Genomic DNA, 26,435 nt, shown 5'->3' on the forward strand with positions numbered 1-26,435 from the left:
CATTCCCCATGATTTTATTTGTAAAATGAACTTAGAGTGCCGGAAGCCGGTCCATCCTTGCTGCTTGACACAGTCGCTGCAGGAAAGAAACATCTGCACAGCATATGTTTCAAGGGACCTGGCGTATATAGCATACTGTTCTTAATATGTTTGCTCCCCTTAGCGCTGTGTGTTTTAACCAAGGTCACCTCTCCAAGAAAGGTTGTTTCCCCAGGTAGGAATTTTTCCCTGAAGTCAGGGAGGGGATGCCTCTCCTAGAAAGGTTGTTTCCCCAGGTAGGAATTTTTCCCTGAAGTCAGGGAGGGGATGAAACTCCTTAACTAAGTGCCAGGTGGGTAGTTAATCACTTTAACTACAAACAATCATGCTTAAGCTACATAATCTTTACTCCCTGGAATGGAGATAAGAAACGCCCTAACCTTTGTAATAGAAATTGACAGGATTAAAATCAACTGGTATAAATACGGATGTAACAAGACAATAAACAGCAGAACTTCGCTGGAGATCCAGACCAGAACTTGGCTGGAGATCCTGGCTAGGCTGCTGATCAACTGAACACTGTCTCCGTGTCCTTCCTTCTTCGCCGACTCCGTCTACACCTTTGGGGACCCCTGGACCTGCTGGGGTTGGACTCCGGCATTAGAGGAAGCAAATCAACTTTGCTTTCTTGCAACTAGGTATTACACAAACTCTCTAGTAAAAAAAAATACATGATTGAAGGTATAGTACCAATCTGTACATCAAACTTGATTTCTTTGGCTTTTCAAAAGGTACAGGGATTTAAATATGGACTGACTATTTGTGTCCCCACCCTTAATCTCCTTACCCTCACCCAATTCATAGTTTTAAGGCCTAAGCCCCACTGTGATGTTATTTGGAGAAATCATTAGGTTTAGAAGAAGTCATGAGGGTGGGGCTGTATGATGGCATTAGTGTCCTAGAAGAAGAGGCACCAGAGAGCTTGTTCTCTCTCCACCATGTGAAGACACAGCAAGAAAGCAGCTGTCTGCAAGACAGGAAATGGGCTCTTAGGAGACACTGAATCGGCTGCTACCTGGATGTTGGACTCCTTAGCCTCCAGAACTGTGAGAATAAATTTCGGTTGTTTAAGCCACCCAGTCTATGGTATTTTGTTATGGCAGCCTGAGCAAGACTAAGCCATGACCTTAGAAAAATGTCAGGGGTTTCTATAAAACTATGAAAATTTGTATAAAAACTCATCTGTTATTATTCCCAAGCAGGACCCCTCTGCCTCAGGCTGTAGGCTGACTCTTTGCTATGGCCTGCACACAATTTCCTTTTTCTTGACCCTAGAATGCATTCCAATTTGTGCTGTTTTCTTTACCCAAAATGCCTTCCCCAAATCTTCCACTTCTGGCTCAGAGGCTCACCTCTAAGAAATCTTTTGTGATTAGTCCCTAGTCTGTTTCCAAAAAGAATCCTCCATTGCAAAGATTTTACATCTCACTCTATTGTGTCTTTTAGTTGGTTTAAGGATGTAGATCATCTTTCCCCAACTAGACCTTGAGTATCCCCAAGACAAGCTTAGGGTCTAGATTTTTCAAATCTTTTGTGTCCTCCATTGGCCCTTTTAGAGTGTTGTACACAGTAAAATGGAGATGAAATTTACTGAATGAAAACTGAACTAGATGCTGAGAGCCAACAAATGTTCTGAGGTAAATGAATCAAGTAATGCAGGGAAGTCCAATCCAACTCTGGCCCCAGAGCCTGCGGGTCTGCGAGGGAGAGAGTCGTTCTGGATAAGTGAGTTTAATAGATGGCTGATGGTGTATTCCTTTAAACACCAAGAGTTTTAATTATCTTGGATGGAAACCTTTCCAATATGTTAATCATCCCTGCCTTTTAAAATAGTGAGGGTAAACCTAATCCAGTGTGATGGCTGGGGTTGTCATTAAAAGTAGTATTATGCTATGACACTGGAAGTCCTCCGTCCCCATGGAGGCATGCAGAACTGTTTGTCCTTATTCTAAATGGCTGCAGATTGCTGTGTTTTGTGTGTGTGTGTGTGTGTGTGTGTGTGTGTGTGTGTGTGTGTGTTTAGCCTCTCTAGGGCCTCCCTGGCTGCTGGACGGTCAGTCTCACGGTTGCATGTGTGACTGATTATGCCATTTCGACTCGCTGTTCCTAATTTTCTGCTTCTCATCTGAAATGAGTTTGGAAATCAAATGCCCCGAGCTCACTGTGGTTGTTGTCATGCTTATTATTGTTAGACATGTGTGTGAACTGAGAGAGAGGGCTCTGTGTGAGGCTTGCCAGGGTCTCCATGGCTAAAGTGTGCACAAATACATATATGTTGTGAGCTCCCTGATCAGCTCCTCTGAAGACTTTTTCATTGACTTACTATTCTTACTCTTTGGGTCTGAAAACAAAACTTTCTGGAAGTATTTTTTTCAGATAAGTTAGGAATTCAGTCCTGGATTGTACAAGTAAGCAAGTGCTAACAAAGTGCAAGACAGATGCTAGGTGCTGTAGAATAGTCCTCTGAAATGGATACTCTATGTCTGGCTTGCTCATTATTTTTTATATTGCACTAGCACATAGTAAGTACTCAATAAACAAGTGTTGAATCAATGAAATGAACTTTTATAATCTGAGCAGAGATAAGGTATTGACACACATATACGCCCAAACAAGCTAACAATGTAAACCATATTAAGGCTCATAACAGAAATACAAATCAAGTATGTACAAGGACCAAAATATTATTTCTGCTGGAAAATCCTGAAGGACTTCATGGAAGAGGTAATAGTTTGACTGGGACTTGAAGGATAGGACTATATTTCAATCAGCGAGAAGTTAGAGAAGTAAGAAGAGAGAAGAATGCCACAGACAAAAACCAGATGCTTCAATGGGCAGGGCGTATTTGGGAGACAGTTAGTACATTTTGCCTGAGTACATGTAGCAGAGTAGGAGGAGATCATGTTATAACATTGTATTGGCATCAGAGCCTTGAATATGGGGCTATAGAATCTGTACTTTGTTTATTAGGTGGTGGGGAGGAATTGAGGGTTTTTGAGCTGGGAGATGACATGCTTTGAGCTGCATTTTTGAAATCTTAGTAGATATTGAAATTTTGGAGTTGAAGGGAAACAGGGCTGAGGTGATTCCAAGGGTATGGATGGGACTCCTCTTGGATTCCAATCGTCTTTAGTGGTAGGTAGGGTGCTGTTCCAGAAGGCCTCAAGAGCAAAGGGTTCTATAAGATTAATACTATAGTAATAAGTCAAGATTCATCTTTGGCTTGGGGCACCATGTTAATACATGGTAGACATAAAGAAACAAAATAGCAGCAGGGTCCGGTGGACCTACTTCCTTACAGCATGCAGAGCCCCCTGGGGCACAATTGTTCCAGAAAGGAACAGTCAGGTCCTGGGGAGCAAGTGTAGCTTCTAAACTATCCAAGGGAAAACTGTAAGAATCCCCCACTGAAGAGACTGTACTTCTTCTTCTTTTTTTTTTTTTTTAATACAGTGACTATGTAATACCGTATAGAATTACTCTGTTGACCATGGTAGACACTAGTTCAAATCTAGATTTGCCATGAGTATAAAATACATTCAAGATTTCAAAGCTTGAGTAAGAAAAAAATGTAAAATACTTCATTAATATTTTTATTGATTATGTATTAAAATGACAATATTTTAGATTATTGAAGTAAATTAAATGTTATTAAAATAAATTTACTTTTCATCCAGCCAGCGTGGCTCAGTGGTTGAGCGTCGACCTATGAACCAGGAGGTCAGGGGTTCGATTCCCGGTCAGGGCACATGCTGGGTTGCGGGCTCGATCCCCAATGTGGGGCATGCAAGAGGCAACCGATCAATGTTTCTCTCTCATCATTGATGTTTCTATCTCTCTCCCGCTCCCTTCCTCTCTGAAATCAATAAAATATATTTTAAAAATACAAAAAATATTTTAATTTACTTTTCAAATTTGACTCCTAGAAATTTAAAATAGTTTATGTAGCTTATATTACCATTCTGTTGGACAGAACTGCTATGAAAAGTTCATTGTTATTTTCTATCACAAAAATAAAATTGTTCTATCTCCTCTGATTTTTTAAACCTTTTTCCTTGTAGGGAATTTGCTAATATGTGCATCAGGAATAAACTCAAAACCTGTAATAAACAGGTTAATGCATACTTGTCTACTGTCCAGAATTGTTTATCTGCCTTTCAATGTTTCCATGGAGATTACTGCAACTGCAGGTTTGTGCTGTGCAGTTGGCACATTATAGAATTATTTAAATGAACATTTTTAAAGGCTTCATTATCTGGGGCAATTGAAAGACAAGAAATATGGGAGTCCAAAAGTTTCATACCAATCACTTTCGTATCAGGGCAAGTGGTCGTCTGGGAGGTTTAAATAGACCCAGCCTTTGTAAAGAAGAGGTTATAGCAAAATACTCCTCTCCTGAAAAGAACTTGGAGTCAATATTCCTTTTAGAACATCGATTAACAATCACAAATTCTCAAAGCCCAGAGTCCTTGAAGGATCAGTTTGCTGTCAAGGACATTCCTGTATTCACCTGCAGGGTTTCCTTTTTCTTATGGGCTAGTGGAAATGGTCACTTTTGACCGTTAGCTTAATTTGCCTGAATGTTGCAGAGCCTTCTTACTTCACATCAACAACCCCCTATGATTCTACAGATTTGGTGTGTGACAGTGTTTGGCAGAATGTGGAAGAGCCCCAAGCATTCCCCAGCCAATGGAACTGATTGTACAATGAAGATAAACTTCGGGAAGGATCTGAGTCATTATGTATTTTACTAGTACTATGTCTTTGCAAGGCTCTTTAATTTGGAAGCAAGTAAGTTTGTTTTAAATAAAAGTGATCTCTTTTAAAAAAATAAATAAAAGCAAACTTTTATTCACTGTCTTGGAAGTGGAAGTGAGCTACACTTCCCCCCCGCCCTTCCCCAAAGTTAAATGATGACTATGAAATCCACAGGGGAGAATTACAACCCGAAGCACGCCTGCCACACAGAGGGTCTGCTTTGCTTCAGTTTATGTATACAGACAGCCTGAGAGCATTCGGCAGACAGAGAACCTTTAGGGACAGAACAGGCAGTTCTGAAATACCTGTCACCAGCCCTCGTACAGCCGAGCAAGATGGAACTGGAAGGTTCTCGTGTCAAGTCTTTAATATCCGTACAACAAAAATGACTTCATCCGTGCAATTAGTGAACAAGCTGTTCTCAGAGCTCCAGGAGGAGAAACTTATTTTGACTTTCATTTGTCCCATTTTTCCTGCGCACTGAATGTTGCAACCTTCTGTCAACTCCAATCTCTTGGCCTAGCAATTACAGCCAACCTTAAAACATTCTGCCCTGAAACCGTTAGTACAAATAAAAGCAGGGAGAAATAAATTACACTCGGCCCTCCCACCCCTATGTCACATCCCCTCTGCACCCCAGAAGGTCTGTGGTCAGAATGTCAGCACTTCTTCATCCATAAAATCAAACTAAATTTCTGTCTAATAAATTAACTTTACCAACTCGTGTTTTACAATGATCACTGCTTTATTTTCCTGTTGGGGCAGTGTATGCCGTAAAGTTTAAAACAACCACATTCATTTCCTTAAAGGGACCTTAGAGATCCCTTTCTTTCCCATTCAGTTGTCTGAAGGGAGAAGGTGGAGTCTGGAAATGTATGGATGGCAGGAGGCCAGTGTACATGAGAAACACACTGTGACTAGAATATCTCATCTAGAAGAAAATGTTCAAGTATGAACATATTATATCCCAGAAAAAGCAGAAAACGGATTTTGTGTCTTCACTTTGTCTTGATGGTGAGTCCAAATAGGCAGACCCATTGATCTTTTCCATCAAATCTGAAAAGAAATATCCCCATTATCCCAGGCCTTATCTATCGTGCTAGTAAGAAGCCCTAGGAATTTGGGGACCGTTAGCAAAGTTGCTTAAGTGATGCAACTTCTTCCAGGACGTAAGCATTCCAGACTCATTCTTCCAAAGTGAGAAATAGATGTAGAATTAGGGCAATAAGTGGGGAAATGCTCCCTCTACAAGCTGTAGGAATAAGCCACTGACACTGTGGCTTAACAGATGGCACCCTTACCCTACACCATATTCCACTTTAATTTGGGGAGTACTTAAACAAATCATTTTCACTTCACAAAGTGTTTCCATTTAATTCCACATTTGAATTGTAGAAAGTGTAAAAAAAAAAAAAAAAGGTTATTTTTGCTTCTTAGTGCTGATATATGTAGTCCCACTCTTGTCACATCATTCCCTTAAAAAAAGTGTCAATTTCAGAACTTTTAAGGCTTAAGAAGGAAATGCAAGTTAATGTATTAGCACAATACCCCAGTTATAACAGCTTCATTTTCATTTCAGAGATTGCCTTACATGAATATTTTTATAATGAAAAGTCATGATTTTGCTATTGCGTTCCATGCATTGTGCTTTGACTCATATTTCTTCCCAGCTAATCAAGGGTGTGAGGAGCCCAGCGAGAAACTGCACAAAATGTAGAACGTTTCAGGAATATGCATGTCACCCTTGCACAGGGGCCATCCCAATCTTCTCTGTATCGTTCCAATCTTAGTATACAAGCTGCCAAAGTGACTATGTCATTTCATTTTTCAAAAGGCAAATGTGCTAATAGGGATGAAAGAATAGCAGCTATAGGGACAATGGGGGAAGCTCAAATGCCCACTATGAGCCAACACAGGTATTAGCTGAATTTCTGTGGGCATACCTTGTAATTAAATTTAAGAGTCTCAAATTGAAGCACTGAATTTCCACTTCGGGTCATGATGGAGTAACAGGGACCACATTTACCACCCTCCTCCTTAAACAACTCAACAACTGGTCAAAAATCTGTGAAACTAATGTTCAGACATTGGAAAACAGGCAGTGCAGGATAGCAATCTCTGTAGAAAACGGGGTTGTGGGGGGGGGGGCGGTCAACATGATGAGCATGATGAATGCTCTAGTTTACTCTCTGGTGAGTTTCTAGGCCACTGCAGAGTCAGGTGATCCCCTGAGTTGAGACAGAGTTCAGAGTACAGAGATGCCTAGGCAGCTAGACTTCTTGGGCAGAGCACTGGAGAGAAGCAAGCTGCAATGAGAGGGCTCCAATATCCACACAGGGTCCCCTTAACTCTTGAGCTCAATAGTAATCAGTGCATGAGTTTGAGGAGACTATCAAGACAGAAGAAGCCACTGGAAAGGATTCGGTGGAGCAATCCTTGGAGCACACAAAGGGCTGGGAATCTTTTATATGCTTACTAGCCAGAGCAGAAAGACTTCCTAACACATATGGAACTGTGGAGAGCCTTCAGAAGAGTATTGCCTCAATAGCAGGGTCAAATTAGCTCTAGATTAAAGGCTGTTCTGCCCCCACCAAAAGTTTAAGAGCAAGCCTCAAAAAACATCAAACTGTTCCCAAGTAATTTAATTGCATCCTATTGCAAAACTCCCAAATATTGAAAGCATTACAAACATATCCAGTACCCCCAAACTGTTAAACTTACAATGTTTGACAGTAAATTAAGTTACCACTGTAACTAATACAAAATAATATTGAACTCAGACTGTAATTGAAAAATAAAATTTAAAAATGAATTGCCAGACATTCAAAGAAGCAGGAACATAAGATCCAAAATGAGGAGAAAATCTACAGAAACAGACTCAGAAATGACATAGATGATGAAATTAGTAAACAAAGACATTAAAAAAAAACAACTATTACAAATACATACCATATGTTCAAAGAGTTAGAGGAAAGCAGGAGCGTGACAAGGAGAGAAGTGGAAGAGATCTAAAAAGACTCAAGTCAAACCTCTACAGTGGAAAAGTGAACTGAATGAGGCTGAGATTAATAGCAGATTAGACATGGCAAGAAGAAAAGATTAGTGAATCTTAAGACTGCAATACCAAAATGAATAGTGAGCTATGGGACAATAGCAGCTTAACATGTGTAATTGGAATTCCAGAAGGCGAGGAGAGGCAAGTTGAGAATGAAATATTTAAAGAAACAATGGCTGAAATTTTTATTTATTTAACAAAGTACTTATTAAGTATCTGCTGTGTACCTGGCGCTGGGACTATGATGGTAAGAAGTACCAATGCCCTCCCAGAGCTCAGGTCTGGTAGGAAAATCTAATTATCTAAAAATGTGTGATAAGTTCAAGTGGCTGCTCCCTCACACATGAACCACTCTTTGATGTTGGCTCCTGTGACGCCATCCTTTTAAGGTCATATTCTCCTAATTCTGACCACATCTTAATACTCTTTATACTGACCTGCTCTTCTACCTGTCCAAGGAGTTGTGTGTTTCCCCTCTGCTTACTTCCTTGGCCTTTTCCCCAATCTACATCTTAAGTTTCCTTCGTGAGCTCATCTCTGTCCATGGTTTCATCTATCTACTCTGAGCTGACACTTCCAAATCTCTATCTTTAACCCCGATTCCACCCCCCCCCCCCGCCCCTGCCCCTAAATTCCAGACTTGCGTTATCTACTGAACAGCTTCACTTGGATATCCACAAGTGCTCCCAAGCAAACAAGTATCAAATGGAGTTATTACATGGTACTGGTTGTTAAACTCTATTGTACCCTTGTTTGCTCATCTGAATCCCTTTCTAGGGAAGATCTCATGGGAACAATATTCCCTAATTAGGTTCTTAGGTTCTGGCATAATTTTAATAGGTTTTTTAAAAATTGTGGTAAAATATACATAACATAATTTAACATTTGAACCATTTTAAAGCATTAGGTACATTTGCATTGTTGTGCAATCACCACCACCATCTATCTCCAGAACTTTATCATCTCCCTCAACTGAAACTCTGTACCCATTAAACACTAATTCCTTATTTCCCTCTCCTCTCAGCCAGTGGTAACTACCACTCTACTTTTTGTATCTGTGAATTTGACTACTCTAGATACCTCATACAAGTAGGATCACATGACATTTGTCCTTTTGTGTATAGTTTATCATAATATCATCAAGGTTCATCCATGTTGTATGCTTTATCAGAATTTCCTTCCTTTTTTAAGATGAATATTCCATTGTATGTATATACTACATTTTGCTTATCCAGTCATCCATGAATGGGCATTTGAGTTGTTTTTCCACCTTTGGGCTATTGTGAATAATGCTTTCCTTTCTTTTGGGTATATGCCCAGAGGTGGAACTGCTGGATCATATGGTAATTCTGTGCTTAACTTTTATTTTATTTTTTTTTAGGAACTGCTGTGTTATTTTCCACAGCAGCTGCACAATTTTACATTCCCACCAGCAATGTATAAGGGTTCCAATTTCTCCACATTCTCACCAACATTCTTTATCCATTGCTTTGCGTTGATAATAGCCATCTTAATGGGTGTGAGGTGATACCTAATTATGGTTTTGATTTCTATTTCCCTAATGATTAATGATGTTGGGTATCTTTTCATGTGCTTATTTGCCATTTATTTATCTTCATTGGAGAAATACCCATTCAAGTCTGGCACCCATTTTTTATTGAATTTATTGAGGTGACATTGGTTAATAGAATTATATGTTTCAGGTGTCTAATTCTATAATACTAGTAGCCCTGTGCATGAATCTGTGCACCAGTAGGTCGCTGCCACCCTCCTGTAGCTCTCCGCCCACTGCCCCGCCCTCATGTAGTTCCCCCTCTCCCCCATCATAGCTTTCTGCCTTGCCCCATCCTGTAGCTCTCTGCAGCCCGCTCGCATCTTGCTGGCCCACCCTCCTGCTGATCCGAGATCTGGTCGTGAGGCACTTGGTCATTATGCCTCAGGGTGTAACAGCTAATTAGCATATTCCTCTCTTATTATATAGGATATCAACTGTGTATTGTATTGTGTGTTCACCATCCCAAGCCAAGTCTCCTTCCATCACCACTGTGACCATTTTTAAATTGGGTTAGTTGTTTGTTTTGTTGAGTTCCAGGATTAACAGTTTGATTATGTTTATAATTGAAGTTTAGTTTGGCTGGATATAAAATATTTAGCTTGCATTTTTTCTTTGCATGTTTTAAATATGCTATTGTCTTCTGCATAAACTATTGCTATCAAAAAATTTGATGACAATCTCATGTTGTTTCATTTAGAAGTGACTTGGTGTTTTTGTTATTGTTTTGACTAGATGTCCAAAAGATTTTTTTTTCTTATTGCCCAATAGGCATAGTAAAATATGTCTTGATATTAGCCGATCTGGGTTTACTTTTCAGATATATAGTGTGCCTTCTCAATATATAATTTTAATATGCACTCTTTTTATTGTAGGAGTTTTCTTGGATTGTACTTTTTGTATTTTGTTACATTGTATGATTTGCTTTTCTTTTTTTATGGACTCATATGTATGTGGAATCTTCTTCGGTTTTATTTATATATATATAAACTTTTCCTCAAATCCTCCACATTTTTGCTTGCTTGGTATAGTCAGCCTTTCTAGTTTTAGCCATTCTAATAGGTGAATAGTAGTATCTGATTGTCGTTTTAATTTGCATTTTCTTAATGACTAATGATGCTGTGCATTGCTTTGTATACTTGTCACCTGTATACCTTTTTTTGAAATATCTGATCAAATCTTTGTCCATCTTTTTAAGTTGGATCTTTTATTATTGAGTTTTGAGAGTTCTTTATATATTTCAGAGATGAGTCCTTTATCAGATGTATAATTTGCAAACATTTTCTCCCAGTCTATGGCATGCCTTTTCATGAACTTAGCAGTATCTTTTGAAGAAAATTTTTTAATTTTGGTGTTTTTAATAATTTGCTTTTTTATGTATCATACTTTTTGTATTGCATTTAAGAAATCTTTGCCTAACCTGAGGTCACAGAAACTTTTTCCTATATTCTTTTTCTAGAATTCTTGTAGTCTTAGGATTTACATTTATATTTATATTTTAATTTTGTATAATGTTCAAGGTATGGATTAAAGTTTATTTTTTTAACATTTGAATAATTCCATCACCATCTGTTGAAATGCTGCCTTCTTCAATAACCTGCCTTTACATATTCGTTAAAAATTAACACCAAGTGTATGTCAGTTTAATTCTGGACTCTCCATTCTGTTCCATTAACATGCTTATCTATTTTTACACTAATACCATACTTTAATTATTGTAGCTTAAAATAACTCTTGAAATCAAATACTTTTAGTCCTACAAGTTTGTTCTTTTTCAGAGTTGTTTTGGCTATTTTAGCTAGGTTCCCTGAATTTTGATATGAATTTTAGAATCAGTTGGTCAACTTCTATTAAAAAAATTCTGGAATTTTTATTGGATTGCATTTAATCTATATAAAAATTTGACAACTCAACATCTTAACAAAATATAATCTTTCCCCATTGCTTTGAGAAGGATAACTAATGGCACGTTTCAGCTGAGAGAAAATAGTCCTTGATTGGGGAAGAAATTTACTGAAAGAATTTTAGAAACTGGCTAACAAGTAAGTGATTTTAGTGACCATCTCTCTGTTTATAAATCTTATCAACAAGAAAAGTAAAAGGGAATGATTTTGAAAAGACACCTTGGCACTACTGCAGCAACTGCTGAAGCAAAGAACTGAACTGTGGGAATTTAAGTTCTTCACAACTCCTGGAAATCAAGCTTGTTTTTGTGAAGAACTTGATCAGAAACGAAAGTTTCCCTGAACGTTATGTTGTCTGGGTGCTCTTCAAGAGCACATGGACACAATTTACTCTAACAGGAGCCACGTTCTGGTTCAGATATAAAAGTTTTGCAGAAGAACTCAGCGGGGTATGTGTAAAAGGAAACATTTAAAAATTGTATTATAATTGCAACAGACTATAAAGATATAGATTTAGTCATTGTTTATCCTTTGGTCATTGTTGGAAGATTTTAAAAACTAAAAAGTTTAATGAAAAAGTTCTGGAAATCTTGAGTGTGGCTTACCGTCCAACTTATCTTTATATCGAAGGAGGAAAATCATACATTTTAAATGATAGTAAGTCCAAGTCAACTTGGTATTTTAGCAGCAGCTCTGTCTGTAGCCAATGCTTGTGGTGGTGGCCCTACAACATATCCTCCGGGCCCACCTGGGGTTTCAGCCAGCGCTGTAGTAGGGTCCCACTCAATCTCAGACTCACCTTTTGGTGACAGCAAACCCATCTCAAATAAGTGCCCCATTTCTCCACTTTGTGACAAAGTCTCCTTTCAAAGGCCATGGGAAACCCCAGGCCTATTATCACATAAATGAAGAGGAGTAATGCCTTCAACCAATGGGTCCAAGGCTAGTGGACAGAGGGTACAGCCTCTAGTCCTTCTGATAGACAATCCTGGGAAGCACTTGCTCATTTCCAAGGTGGTGCTATGGTCCTTGGACCAAGTCCCAAGGTCCCCAATGGTAATCTGGTAAGACACCTCTTATGGGTTTCCCCCCTCCCCCTCTTACTCTCTCTGTTCTCTTACTTTTGCTTCCTGATATCACCTCACAAATGACTTGCATACACTAAAGTCCTTTTTCAGGGTCTACTTTCAGTTGGCCTAAACTAAAATGAGCACCATTAATCAAATGTATTTATATATCTTTCCATGTAAGTGTAGGTGGTTCTACATATCTATAGATTCACCATTTGTGAATTCAACCAACAGTGGATGGAAAATATTTTGTTAAAATGTTGCACTATTGCTGACATGTACTATGTAGTTAGGCTTATGATAGCTGCGTCTGTAGTGTACATGTGCAGATTTTTTTTCCCCTTGTCATTAGTCTCTAAACAATAGTGTAATAACCATTTACATCACATTTACATTGTATTAGGCATTTAAAGTAATCTAGAGAAGATTTAAAGTACACAAAAGGATGTGGATAGATTACTTACAAATATTTTGTCATTTTATATGAGGGACTTGAGCACCCATAGATTTTGGTACCCACGGGGGTTCCTGGAACCAATTCCCCACAGATACCACGGGTCAGCTGGATTTTACAGATTTTCTAGATTGTGTGCAAATAATTATTCTTGAAGAATTATTTGCAAGGTGAGGTGAGGACATTTTAAACCTGTGCAAATTAAATATTTTTTTTTTGTTTAGGCAGTAAAAGAGCTGATGATAATGATGCTTGCTCACTATGAACCACATTGAAACTACCTTTAATTCAATTTCTATCTGATAAAAAATATAATACGAATATCTAACTTTGATGGTGCCGGGGTCCAACCCCAGCAGGTCCAGGGGTCCCCAAAGGTGTGGATGGAGTTGGCGAAGAAGTAATGACACGGAGATAGCGTTCAGTTGATCAGCAGCCTAGTCAGGATCTCTAGCCAGGATCTCCAGCCAAGTTCTGGTTAGGATCTCCAGCCAGGTTCTGTCCAGGTTCTCCAGTCAGGTTCAGTCACCAGGTTCTAGTCAGGTTCTCTTGCCATGTTCTATAGTCAGGTTCAGTCCAGGATCTTTTGCCATGTTCTCTCCAGCGAAGTTCTTCTGTCTCTAGGTTCTGTGTAGGTTCTGTCTTCTAAGTTCTCTCTTCTAAGTTCTGTGTTGTTACATCTGTATTTATACCAGTTGATTCCAATCCTATCAATCTCTATTCCAAAGGTTAGGGCGTTTCTTATCTCCATTCCAGGGAGTAAAGATTATGTAGCTTAAGCATGATTGTTCATAGTTCAAGTGATTAGTTACCCGCCTGGCACTTAGTTAAGAGGTTTTATTCCCTCCCTAACTTCAGGGGAAAATCCTTACCTGGGGAAACAACCTTTCTCAGAGACCTTGGTTAAAACACATAGTGCCAAGAAGGTGAGCAAACATATTAAGAACAGTATGCCATATATGCCAGGTCCCTTGAAACAGCAAGGATGGACCGGCTCCCGGCATGATGGTATATGAACTAATGGCCAAGTGATGAAAAACTCTATAAGATAATAAATACTACCAATAAGTCCCGTATCCATACTATATGATATATAAGCTTTAATTTGTCACATAAAACTTCAATATTACTTTGTGCCAGAAATTTAGCAACTCTTCTGATACAAATGCACATAATACTTTCATGCTAAAAGTCATAAAAACTGAATAATTCACTCAGCCAAATTCACTTTTTTCTTTTTGCATTGTCTATTTTTATCACTAATCTTACATTGATTTTATGTTAAATGTTCATTACATCTCTGCAATATTCCATCTTAGTATTCGTAGCACTAATTTAACTTTTTTAGGTTATTTTTTTCCCCAGTTCAGGGCCCTTAATTGGTAACAACATATACTGCCAGGTTATGAATGCTTTATTATTATTACAATTTTAGCACTGAGGAAGCTTGGTAGTGAATATCTGGCCACTTGATGTTGTTTTGAAAAAGAGGTCAAGTTCAGACTCTCTTTCTGATAGAATGTAAAGTACTTCTACACGTGTTATCTGTAATTATTATGAAAGTTAATCTTAGTCACTAAAAGAGGATTCACTATCTGAACTTTCTTCTGCATTTTTTTCACCTTCGCCATCAGGCACTGGAGCATCCGGCCTCCTGAAAGAGAAGGGAAACGTTTTTAAAGTTTTTTCCAGTTGAAAGAAGCACTTACTCATTGTAAATTAGGTTCATCCTAGAATATTGCTGCTAATAAATCTGCCAAGTCTGCGTCCTTAACTGAGAGAGACTCCCACTCGCCACCGCAGCGCACTCTCCCTGGCGTCTCCAGCATTGTGGGGATTAAGTGCCTTTCCTGTGTGGGCCGTGGCACTGTCTTCTCTTGCCAGTGCTTACAGAGTGTGCTGCTTCAGCACTTTATGCTTCTCATTGCCATGGAGATCAGCTAGAGACAGAGATGCGATCAGGGGAGGCTGGCAGGACCATTGCCACAGCCAGGCAGCCTCCAAGTGCCTGAGGTACAGAGAAAAAAAAGCCAGCAGTGGAAAGAAAGGGAAAATCTTCATGCTCAGGAAAGCTGCAGGGAGGAATTTTTTAAGTGGAAGAGAGTTCACGAGTGGCTATTGAGAAACACAGGCAATAAAAATCTGTGGGGGCAAAGGTTCTTCATTGTATTGAATGTTTTCACTTAAGTGCAACATGGACATATGAGAAGGGTTAAACTCCAATTCTGCAAGGCTGTGCTATAATAAAACAAAATAAAATTTAATACTGTCATTAAAACCGTCAACTAGATAGGCTCCACCATGCTTGTCAGTAAACCATGCAGTTCACCTGGGAGCACTCTCACCCAGCCTGTGTCCCTGCTACCAAGAAAGAGAATTAAGCAAGCAAAGTATACTTTTGGGGAAACTAAAAGAGAAAGGAGGAATAATACAGCTGCTCTGTCCTAATAATTAAAATCTACCACTTATGTCACCCTCAGCCCCTTGATTCTTATTAAAGACTGGGAACACCAACAAATGCAACTCTTCTTTGTCAGACATAGAACTATTATGCATAGTTTATTAATTATTTACTCTTATTAAAAATTATGGCTGAGTTTTGGCTTATATTTTTAATATCATGCCTGGCATACTACAAAACAGAACAAATACTGGCACTGCTTTCTAGTCGTCACATATAAACCCATTCAATTTTAGATTATGCCTAGGAGGAAATCATATGCACTCAATACAGCACAACTTTAAAGCTGGCCACAGCATTTCTAGGTTTTGACTGATGCTCTGTCTGCCTAAAATACTAACACGGGACCACAGTCTTCATCACTACCCATGGAAGCAAGAACTCTAGACGCAGTGGGCATGAATACCAGGCACATTTTCCCAGTAAGTTTCTCTTTGCTATATAGTTGATTTCTTATTGTCTTCACTTTGTTTAAAAAGGAAAATTTGCCAGAGGGAATTATCTGACTATTACATCAAATTACATTAGTATCTATGGCAACTCAAACAAATAAAATAATGTACACAACTCCCCTAAAATAAATGCTACTTAAGAAAAGGGTAAAAGTAGCTTAGGCCTAGAAGAGAGTGAAACAATAAAATTAATTGATTTATGTGTGTAACCACTTTTTGATGTATATAATGCTATATGGCATAGTGGTTAAGAACAAAGACTATGAAGTCAGATTGACTGAGTTCAAATCCCAGCCTTGCTACTTATTTGTTAGGCAACTTTAGGGAAGCTATTCAACCACTCTGTACCCAACTGACTGGATTGTTGTGTTGATTAAAATAAATCACTAAGTGTAAAGTATATTGAATAATATCTGGCATATAGTAAGTATATTAAATGTTATTTTCTATTATTTTTATTATAGAATTATTATTCTTCTCATCATTATCATGTACCTACTATTTGCCAGGAACTGTGGTAGGTGCCAGAGATACAGAGATGAAAACCAAACAGTTCCTGCCCTGCACAAGCTGATATTTTAGGGGGGAGATAGAAATGCAATCAATTATTGTTACACAGTGTGATATACACAAACACAGTTGTACGAGCTACACGTGTGAAAAGAAAAGTAATTCACTCTACTAGGGTTCGTTAGAGAAAACTCCAGAGATGAAGATACTTGTGCAGGGTTTTGGGATGTGAGTAGGAGTTTGTCAGAAACAAAAAATGTGGGAATAGGTGGGGATGAGAATCTGAGTAAAGAGAAAAAATGGGAATGGTACGATGCTACATTAGGAAGCTGGAAGCCATTTAGTAGCTAAAGGGTAAGGTATATTGCGGTGCAAAATGAGATGACATCAGATAATTTGGCAGGAGTAATAGGTGAAGGATGGGGAAAAGTTATATAAAGTAAGTTTTCACTGCAATTGCACCAGTTTGGGTTTCTTATGTAGTCATTTACTTCATATTCACGATTTTATGTAATAATCACCACCATCTCCAGAACTCTCTTCATCTTGCAAAACTGAAACTCTATACCCATTAAGTAATAACTCCCCTACACGCTTTCCCTCCAGGCTTTGGCAACTACTATTCTACCTTCTGTCTTTCAATTTGACTATTCTAAGTGGAATCATATAGTGTTTGTCATTTTGTGCATGGCTTATTTCATTTATCATAACAAAGGTTCATCCATGCTATAGCATGTATCAGAATTTCCTTCCTTTCTAAGGCTGAATAATACTCCATTGTGTGCACATAGATTTTGTTTGACCATTCATCTGTGGATGGGCATTTGGGTTGTTTCCACCTTTGGGCTACTGTGAATAATGCTACTATGAACATGGGTATACAAATACAGGGTGGGGCAAAAGTAGGTTTATAGTTGTTCATATGGCAAATAATATAATAATCAATAAATAATAATACAAGAATAAAACTCTGTGTTTTATGTACTCACAATTGTAAACCTACTTTTGCCCCACCCTGTATATGTTTGAGTTCTGGCTTTCACCTTTAGGTATATGCTCAGAAGTGGAACTGCCAGATTACATAGTAATTCTAGGGTTATTTTTTTTTGAGGCACTGCCAGACTGTTTTCCATAGTGGCTATATCATTTATACATAGTACATAAGTGTTCCAATTTCTTCATATCCTTGCCAAAACTTGTTTGTCTTCATTCATTTTTAAAAATTGAGATATAATTGATATATAACATAATATTAGTTTTAGGTATATAATACATTTTGTTATTTGTATATAGTGTGAAACCATCACACATTAATTCTAGTTGACATCCACCCCATATATAACTTCAAACATTTTTTTCTTGTTATGAGAACTTAAAAGATCTATTCTCGCCTGGCTGGTGGGTCTCAGCTGGTTGAGCTTTCATATATCTTTTTATTTCAGTGGCATTGGAAACTAACAGGACTGACTCTTGGTTAATTATAACTATTGTTATTTTTGAAAACTTGGATTTTTAAAAACAATCACTTAGAAGTAGCAAATACCATTTATTTGGTAATTATCAAGCATTTACTTCAGTTTCATGGACTTCCTAAAATTCAGTGATAGACATTTTTCTAGGAAAATAGGCAGGCTCTCTTCTCCTTTAGCATGTTAAACTGCTTTAGTTTAAAATTATGTACTCTTTTCTACTGAAATTTTATACATAATCAAATAACAATGTATTTTCTGATCAGTATTTATTTCAGCTTTGCTCTTTGCTCAGTACAGACTATCTTGACTATTTTTTCTAAGTTATATGAATCTGTCTTACTATCTGAGGCTAATAAAAAAAGTGTAGTTTATACTTTAAAAGAAAAAAGAAACAGAACAATCACTGAAAGTTCTTGGCTGAGGCTTAATATGTACCTAAGATTCTAAATAAAAGTACACTTTTCATTTGGGTGGCACATTTTCTTCTCCCTCATCAGCCAAGAGCTTTCTTCCAGCGTGAGGCTCCTTAACTTTTAGGTAAACATGATCCTCCAAGCGCCAAAATTCCTCTTTAACAAGGCAGTTGATTCCACTTCTCATATCTGGCTAAGTGTCGTTGGAGCTGGTCTAGTAGTGGTGGTGACAGGTTATAGTGAGTCACCCCCACTCCAACCAGTGCCCCTTGTGACCAATGGCCTGGACTTATGAGGTAATGGGTCAGAATTCCAGCTCCAGGCTGTGGTTGAGGAGTAGCTTTCGTGTAAGACAATGTTTTAGCTGTTACTGGAATTCTACCCTAAAACTTGGCACCACCTTGTAACCAAATGTTTCTTAACATTTAAAGACAATGACATACTCTCAAACTTGCTAAGTGAGATATACCAAGGAAGGATTGGGGGTACCGGGAGTTCTCCCCTCGGTAGTCATCCATGAACTTCTTAGGGTAGTGACACCTAAATGGAGTCTTGGAGAATATGAACTTAGCCAGGCCAATAAGATGGGGGAAAGAAGTTCCATGGAGAAGAAAACATTAAAAGACATCAAAAGGGAATAGGAAAATGATACAATCAGAGAAGAGCCAGTAGTGTGCTATAGCTACACAATAGAGGTGATATGGAACAGTGGCAAGAAATGAAGCTTGAGTGAGAATCTGGGTCTTGATGACAAAAGCATTTATATGTAATTCTAGTGTTAGACTACGTGCTGAAGGTAATGGAGAGTCACATAAAGATTTGAAGCAAGAATGATGTATTAACGGAAACACTCAAGCTTTAGTGACAGATGAAAAGGGAATTGGGAAACCAACCAGGAGCTACTATAATAATTCAGGTGAGAAATGATGAGAGTTTGAACTAAGCAGCAATGAGCATGGAGGTATGTGGTCAGATGTAAGGGATATTAAAAATGAGACTATCGTAGTGACTGACAGGGGTAGGGAAGAGGACACAATCAAGGATGACTTTCAAGTTGCTAGTGTGGGTAGCTGGTTAAGAAAAGATTATGAAGGTTTAGTCTGGGCAAGGGATAACGTAAAGCCAATAAGAGGTAAAAGGAGTGGATAGCCAGCATCTGCTGATGCTTGTAGGGCTGCTAGTTTTCTATTTATTACATTTTCTCTAGAGAAAAAATATCAGCCTTTTAAAAGTCATTTTAGCTTTCTACTGTGTATTTCGTCTACTGTATATTTCCAAAAGCAAAAAGGATGCCTTGGTCAATGTTAAATATATTTATATATATATATGTCAATGAGTACCAAAATGGATTGGACCCATATGTTCAATTCACATTCTAATATATGTCACAATCCATCTGCTTTTAAAGTGTGTGTCAGAAAGAATTTTCAGAGCAAATGTCAAATATCCTGGAGATGTCTTAGTTCAAATTACCAATCTATGCCATTGGACTTCAGTTACTTGGATATATACTAAATGTAGATACATGTTGGAAATCAGTTCTTGTAGACTTTTAAAAAATTTGGGCAGGAGGGAGGGGGGTAAGAGATCAACCAAAGGACTTGTATGCATGCATATAAGCATAACCAATGGACATAAGACACTGGGGGATAGGGGAGGCTAGGGGGCGGGCGGGGGGGGGGGGAAGGACACATATGTAATACCCTTTGTAATACTTTAAGCAATAAAAAAAAAAATCCTTAAATTTCATATTTTAGAAGATAAAATAAGAAAAAAAAGACTGTTTTATGGTGTTTCACATGCAAAATGCACAGTTTCTTGAAGGGCTGAGAGCCAAGAAAAATAACAAAGCAGTATATTGCCGAAACCGGTTTGGCTCAGTGGATAGAGCGTTGGCCTGCGGACTGAAAGGTCCCAGGTTCGATTCCGGTCAAGGGCATGTACCTGGGTTGCGGGCACAACCCCAGTAGGAGATGTGCAGGAGGCGGCTGATCGATGTTTCTCTCCCATCGATGTTTCTAACTCTCTATCTCTCTCCCTTCCTCTCTGTAAAAAATCAATAAAATATATATTAAAAAAAAAAAAAGGCAGTATATTGCTAGTAGAATACAAACTCCTGGAACACACAGCTAAACACATCGGGGTGGACCAAAACCCCAAACTGGAAAGACTTTTTACAAGTATCCAGATACTTGCAAAACAGACTACTTCTGAATAATCCATTAAGATATATATATATATTTATCCAGGATGAGCTATGTAGCTAGGTTTGCTTGGATGAAATAAAATTATTGACAAATTTCTGAGCCACATATTTATAGCATTTCTCAAAAATATTTTATAAAACTCACAAAAACTGATATCTAGTTCCATAATAATCATTAATGTGGACCTAGAGTGACTTTACCTTATTTATTTCTCAATCTGGCTCAACTTAGATCTTGGTAGAGTAAATTTCTTATATACTAAGGTATTAAACAAAAATCTGGTAGATAATTAAAAAAAAAGAAAAAGAAAATGGTAGCATGGAGAGAAAAACACCACTGCTTCTTGAGGACACTACTGCTGTGCAACAAAACTGCCATCAAATTCCATCTCTCTGGATAAACAGATTCATCACTGATCTACTATAACTGCCCTTAAATGTGCAAAGGATAGTTTTAACAGCATAGGATAGATTTTTCATTTTTGTAACACTATTTTTTTTTTTTTTTTTTTTTAGTTTTTCTTTTTTTTTTAAATATATTTTATTGATTTTTTACAGAGAAGAAGGGAGAGGGATAGAAAGTCAGAAACATCATGAGAGAGATCGATCAGCTGCCTCCTGCATGCCCCCCAGTGGGGACGTGCCTGCAACCAAGGTACATGCCCTTGACCGGAATCGAACCCGGGACCCTTGAGTCCGCAGGCTGACGCTCTATCCACTGAGCCAAACCGGTTTGGCATTTTGTAACACTATTTATGAATGTAGTTCCCTCAACTATAAAATACTGTATAGGAAAAATATATCATTTGAAATCTTTTTATTGTAACTGATAAATTAAACATCTCAGCGGTAATACTATATTAGAAGAATTACTTACTCGAGAAGATCTGGGTCTAGTCCTTCTGATATCATTTTGTTTCTTATTGCCATCACTGGGACACCCTAAGCAAAGGACACAATATAATAATTCAATGATTAAAAATGCTTTCTTCATAAAAGCAGAAAAATAGACCAATGGATCAGAACTGAGAGCCTAGAAATAAAGCCCAAGCATACATAGTCAACTAATATTTGACAAAGGAGCCAAGATTACTCAATAGAGAAAAGACATTTTCTTCAATAAATGGGGCTGGGAAAATGGAGTATAAAAGAATGAAACTCAATATGAAGAGTTTTCAGAATTGTATCTCTCAGAGAAATGCTACAGATCTTGACAAATAAAGTTCAGATCATTGTTAACTATAATCCTCATTTTTTAAAATAAGGAAATATGCCCAGCCAGTGTGGCTCAGTGGTTGAGCGTCTACCTATGAACCAGGAGGTCTCAGTTTGATTCCCAATCAGGGCACATGCCTGGTGGTATGGGCTCAATCCCCAGTGGGGGTGCCATGCAGGAGGCAGCCAATGAATGATTCTTTCTCATCATTGATATTTCTATTTCTCTCCCTCTCCCTTCCTTTCTAAAATCAATAAAAATATATTTGAAAAAATAAATAAAATAAGGAAATATATTAAAATTTTAAATATTTACTTTTTTTTTCATGTATAGGGCATAATGTCACAGGAAGGTCATAGTATCCTGTCACCCGTGAGGAGTAAGCCCAAGTCGCTGTTGGATGTGTTATACACAGAGCCATTCTTCAGGCACTCTGCTCTCTTTACACCCATTAATTATTTACTTAAAAAAAAATGTCCAGAAAAGATGCCTTTTACAACCCTCATCTCTTATTCTGGCTACGGAGGAAGAGAAAGTCCACGTTCCCTGCAGCTTGCTAGGTTCGAGGAGGATGGGAAAGCAAAGGCTTCCGCTCAGGTTTGCAGGTTTGCAGGAACACTCTCTCCTGAGAGGCAGCAAAGGCACGGCTGCCATTTGTAGGCCTGTTTATATATTTATCTTTAGAACTGCTATGTTTAATTTTATAAATTAGTAAAAATTAATTTGCTAAGACTTGGCTAAAATGAACACCGAAATACATCCTAAATATTAGATGGATGAAAATAAATAGCACCATCACAAAATTCTCTTCAAAAACATACTCCTGAAAGTAATACTGTTTCATGGGGGCAATCGTCAAGGTATTCTGCAAGTGACAAAGAAGGCAGAAGATAAAACTCTGGGCTTCTTGTTTGCTTATGAAGTTTAACAATAAATCAAAGACAAAAAAATGAAATTTGCGTAGGGGCATTCATTCCATGTTAACAGACTCTTAAAGTAAGCATGAGAATAAAACTTGCACCATTTTTAAAATATAGGGTGTCCCCAAAATGTATACACATACTTTGAATAATTATAAAGGCAATGCTATTAAAATACATTTTCAAAATTGAGCTGTTAAAATATACATTTTTTTGGACACCCTATATATTACCTGGAATTAAGACTTGAGAGATTTTTAAATAAAATATACTTAATAATCACTTGATAATAAAATTTATATAATAGTGGAGGAGAAAGCTGACTACTTACTTGAACAACAAGATTGGGAATTTTATTTGATAATTACATGCCATTCAACTATTCACTATAACAGAGGAAATTAGAAGTTTGAAACTGTTCAAAGAAGAAAACACTAAAGTACTAAGGAGAAATGGAAAAGAGAGCAGAGTTAACATCATACTTCTTTAAAAAGACCTATCAGGCCGAAACGGGTTTGGCTCAGTGGATAGAGCGTCGGCCTGCGAACTGAAAGGTCCCAGGTTCGATTCCGGTCAAGGGCATGTACCTGGGTTGCGGGCATATCCCCAGTGGGAGATGTGCAGGAGGCAGCTGATCGATGTTTCTCTCTCATTGATGTTTCTAACTCTCTATCTCTCTCCCTTCCTCTCTGTAAAAAATCAATAAAATATATTAAAAAACAAAAAAAGACCTATCAGTTTCTGTTAACTACGGTTTGATGGTATAAGGTCTTTCTACAAATTCAACTGTGATTTATTTATTACACTTTAGCATAATCCACAGGAAAGCATTAGAAAGGTTATACAAAATTACAAAGCTGAGAAAACAGGAGGGAGAAGAAATGAGGCTGAAAAAAAATTTCCTAAAATATAGCAAAGGAAGTATGTGTAGGGTGGGGTCAGGGGAGGTGGTAACTGGTAAGGGAGGAATAGGGAACAGGGAAGTTGATGGAATTAACTAAGCTCCCTATTTTGACTTTAGTTTCATGGGATTGGTTATAGTATAAGAATAATAGTTTTACCCTTAGTTTCTCAAAGCTGACTCCAGCAAAAGAATACAAATATTACATTACCAAAATTTGGTGAGTCTTCAGTCGTTTCTGTATATAAATATCGATAAAAGAAAATACACGTAACTTATAATATCTTACCCTATTAGAGACTCTACCACTATCATCAGCTTAATACAAATATCACAAAGCTTGCCAGAAAAATAATTTGGTCTGTTGGAGAAGATGTATTCCAAAGGGATTTGCTCCTGTTTCTAGTGACGTTGCTTAGAAAATTTGTTTTGCTGTATTCATCATTAGAGGTTATAAGAAACAGTCTGGTTTGTTAAACATCAAAAAGAAGTGTCCAATTTCTGATCTCCAAGAGACAAGGCTACCGGTGGTCTAAGGAGGACACGACGGACCTCAAGACTAAAATTTACTGAACTGTGGGATTATTTTTGGCAAGTGATTATGGCCGTTTGTCCAACATAAGTAATGAAGAAGAGAGAAGGCAGCCATAAGTCTGATGTTCCAAAAATCACGTCTGTATTTGCGTCACTGGAGAAAGTGTGCAAAGAAGCCACAGTAATGAAATTATGAAGGCAACACTAATAGCTAAATTCTAGTTTCTTATATCATAGTAACTGTTTTGAGGTTATAGGATTGCCAATATTTACATTTATTTGTTATTGTTAATGAAATCCAAGCTACTAAATTCCTTTATAAACCACGTTGAAATTTTCCTAAAGTTTTAGATTAGAAGGGGGGAAAAACCTTCTTACTCAATCTAATAGTGATGATTTTCCCTTTTTAAACATAACAAAATAATGCTCCTTACATTGGAGTCTTTCCTCTCAGTTTATGAGCTTGAATCACAACAATTCAGTTCTAAAAGATGGAAAATATGAAGTTTATGAAGGTTTTTCCCTACTTGGTCAACAATAAAGAAAAGATCTATTGAGTTGATGGGTGGGTAGTACTTTTTTATTTTCAAGGAGAGGGAATGAGTAGGAGTTGAGAAGATGCTATGGGTTAGAAAAAGGCAGGCAGTCCTCCAATCAGGCTCCTTTTACTTAAATTTTAACTTAGTGGAATGGACTCAATCATTTCTTTGCCTTCTGATTTTCAATAATGCTCTCTTTAAAATATCTACACTGCATTTTATGTAATATTTTATTTTTTAAATATGTTTTTATTGATTTTTTTTTTTAGAGGGAGAGGAAGGGAGAGGGATAGATAGAAACATTGATGAGAGAGAAACACATCAATTGACTGCCTCCTACATGCCCCCTACTGAGGATCCAGCCCGAAAATCTGGCATGTGCCCTGACTGGGAATTGAATTGGTAACCTCTTGGTTCATGGGTCAACGCTCAACCCATGGACTTATGTAATATTTTAGTAGGGTGTTATATTTAGGATTACATTTTCAGATGAAATATTCTATTTAACAGATAATAAATGTTTACTCAATAAATCATAACACAAAAGCAAGTGTATGCTTAATAATCTTTTCTCCTTCTAGAAGCTGTCTGTGAAGGGATTCAAAATTAATTTAAATAAATCTCTTAATCACTATTGAATGAATATCACTATCTATAAAAAGAAAGCTTTATTTTGAATGATACAGATTTAGAAAATGACAAACTCTAAAATTATCTCTGATACTGTTGCCTCCAAGGGTCATTAATTTGAACCTAAATCTGTGGGCAAAAAAGCAGCTCACAAATCTTGACTGGTTTCTATGGAACTAATAGTAAATTATTCCCTTTTCAGTGATTATTTCAACAGATCAGTTTCACAGGGAGAAAGAATTCTTGACTGGGCATCAGATATTTTTAAAGTTGAAGGAATAAATCATGATAAAATGGATAAAAATTAGACTAGCCCTTACCGGGGCCCCAGGAAGTTGGTAAGACAGTTACTGTTACTTTATCCATCCTGTGTCTTTTAGGCATGGGAACTAAGGGTAACCTAAATGCCTATCAAGAAAGCCATTAAAAATTATTTTAAAAAGTTGGGGATGGACTGCTATGCGACTCAAAATATAGCTGCATCAATTTCCCCATGTGACTGATTTTTCCCCTGGGTGTTCTTGTAACATGATAAATATTAGATGTTAAGGATCAAAAAAGCACATGATGTGTTCTTTGCATTTTGTAGTTACTCAAGTTTTTAAAGAATTTCAAAGTAATTAGATGCTATGGAAGACCAGTTTTCCTCCCTTCATTATAATATAAAAGCAACATCTAAAATTGAAAGACTTGCTTTGACAATCTAATTAATGCTATAACTTCATTAGGAATACTTTAGCTACATTATAGCTTTGCTAGGCCTCATTTCACTCAACTCATATTTGTTGTTGAAAATATGTTGATTAGAATTTTCTAAATTTAATTCATTTGATTTCTAGGAATAGAAAGTTTACAAGAATTTTCATAGCAAATCATTTTGGAATTCGCTACGTGACTTAAAGTGCAATAAGTTCAGATGGTGTCTTACTCAGTTTTTAGAAACTAATTTTATATACACCTATTCAAGAGAATTTAAAGAAATATCTCCAAATACAGCAGTAAAAGATAAGAATGAAATTCTTAATAATTAATTATAAAGATAATTTTACTGATTGAAACCAAAGAATATTCACTTTTGAACTAGTTTTTCAATATGATAATGAGTTTGAACTGGTATATTATGAATCGCTCATTCAATGTCCTTAAAGATCATGAGTATCTATTTAAAGAGAGATGGCCAGAATTAGGCATTCCCTCTGGCTACAGAACCACAATAAAGGGCCCTGAATCTGATAAAGTGTCATCAGCACATGGTCTAACCAACTAACTGAATAAGTCATTTATGTACTTGAACTAGGAAAAGAAAAAGAAAAATTGGGATGCTGTATTATAATATTATGAAAATTCCA

General features: G+C 37.4%; 1 protein-coding gene and 2 non-coding genes across 8 annotated transcripts in view; all 3 read right to left on the reverse strand.

The window, feature by feature from the left end:
- Positions 1 to 6,504: 6,504 nt before the first annotated feature.
- Positions 6,505 to 6,609, reverse strand: LOC118652258. The gene has a single exon (XR_004966524.1). It is a non-coding gene; the product is annotated as a U6 spliceosomal RNA (small nuclear RNA).
- A 7,303-nt stretch (positions 6,610 to 13,912) lies between these two features.
- WASHC3 (WASH complex subunit 3) overlaps positions 13,913 to 26,435 on the reverse strand; it is a 39,585-nt gene continuing 27,062 nt past the window's right edge. For all 6 annotated transcript variants that reach the window (XM_036299412.1, XM_036299413.1, XM_036299410.1 and 3 more), the window contains 2 exons: positions 21,224 to 21,288; positions 13,913 to 14,486 (listed from right to left, as the gene is read on the reverse strand). In XM_036299412.1, coding sequence (XP_036155305.1) covers positions 14,402 to 14,486; positions 21,224 to 21,288 — 150 coding nt within the window. In that variant the 3' untranslated portion in view covers positions 13,913 to 14,401. The remainder of the gene's footprint in view (positions 14,487 to 21,223; positions 21,289 to 26,435) is intronic.
- On the reverse strand, positions 21,888 to 22,013 carry LOC118652389. The gene has a single exon (XR_004966622.1). It is a non-coding gene; the product is annotated as a small nucleolar RNA SNORA11 (small nucleolar RNA).

Source organism: Myotis myotis, unplaced genomic scaffold, assembly GCF_014108235.1.
Source record: "Myotis myotis isolate mMyoMyo1 unplaced genomic scaffold, mMyoMyo1.p scaffold_m19_p_3, whole genome shotgun sequence".
Lineage (NCBI taxonomy): Eukaryota > Metazoa > Chordata > Mammalia > Chiroptera > Vespertilionidae > Myotis > Myotis myotis.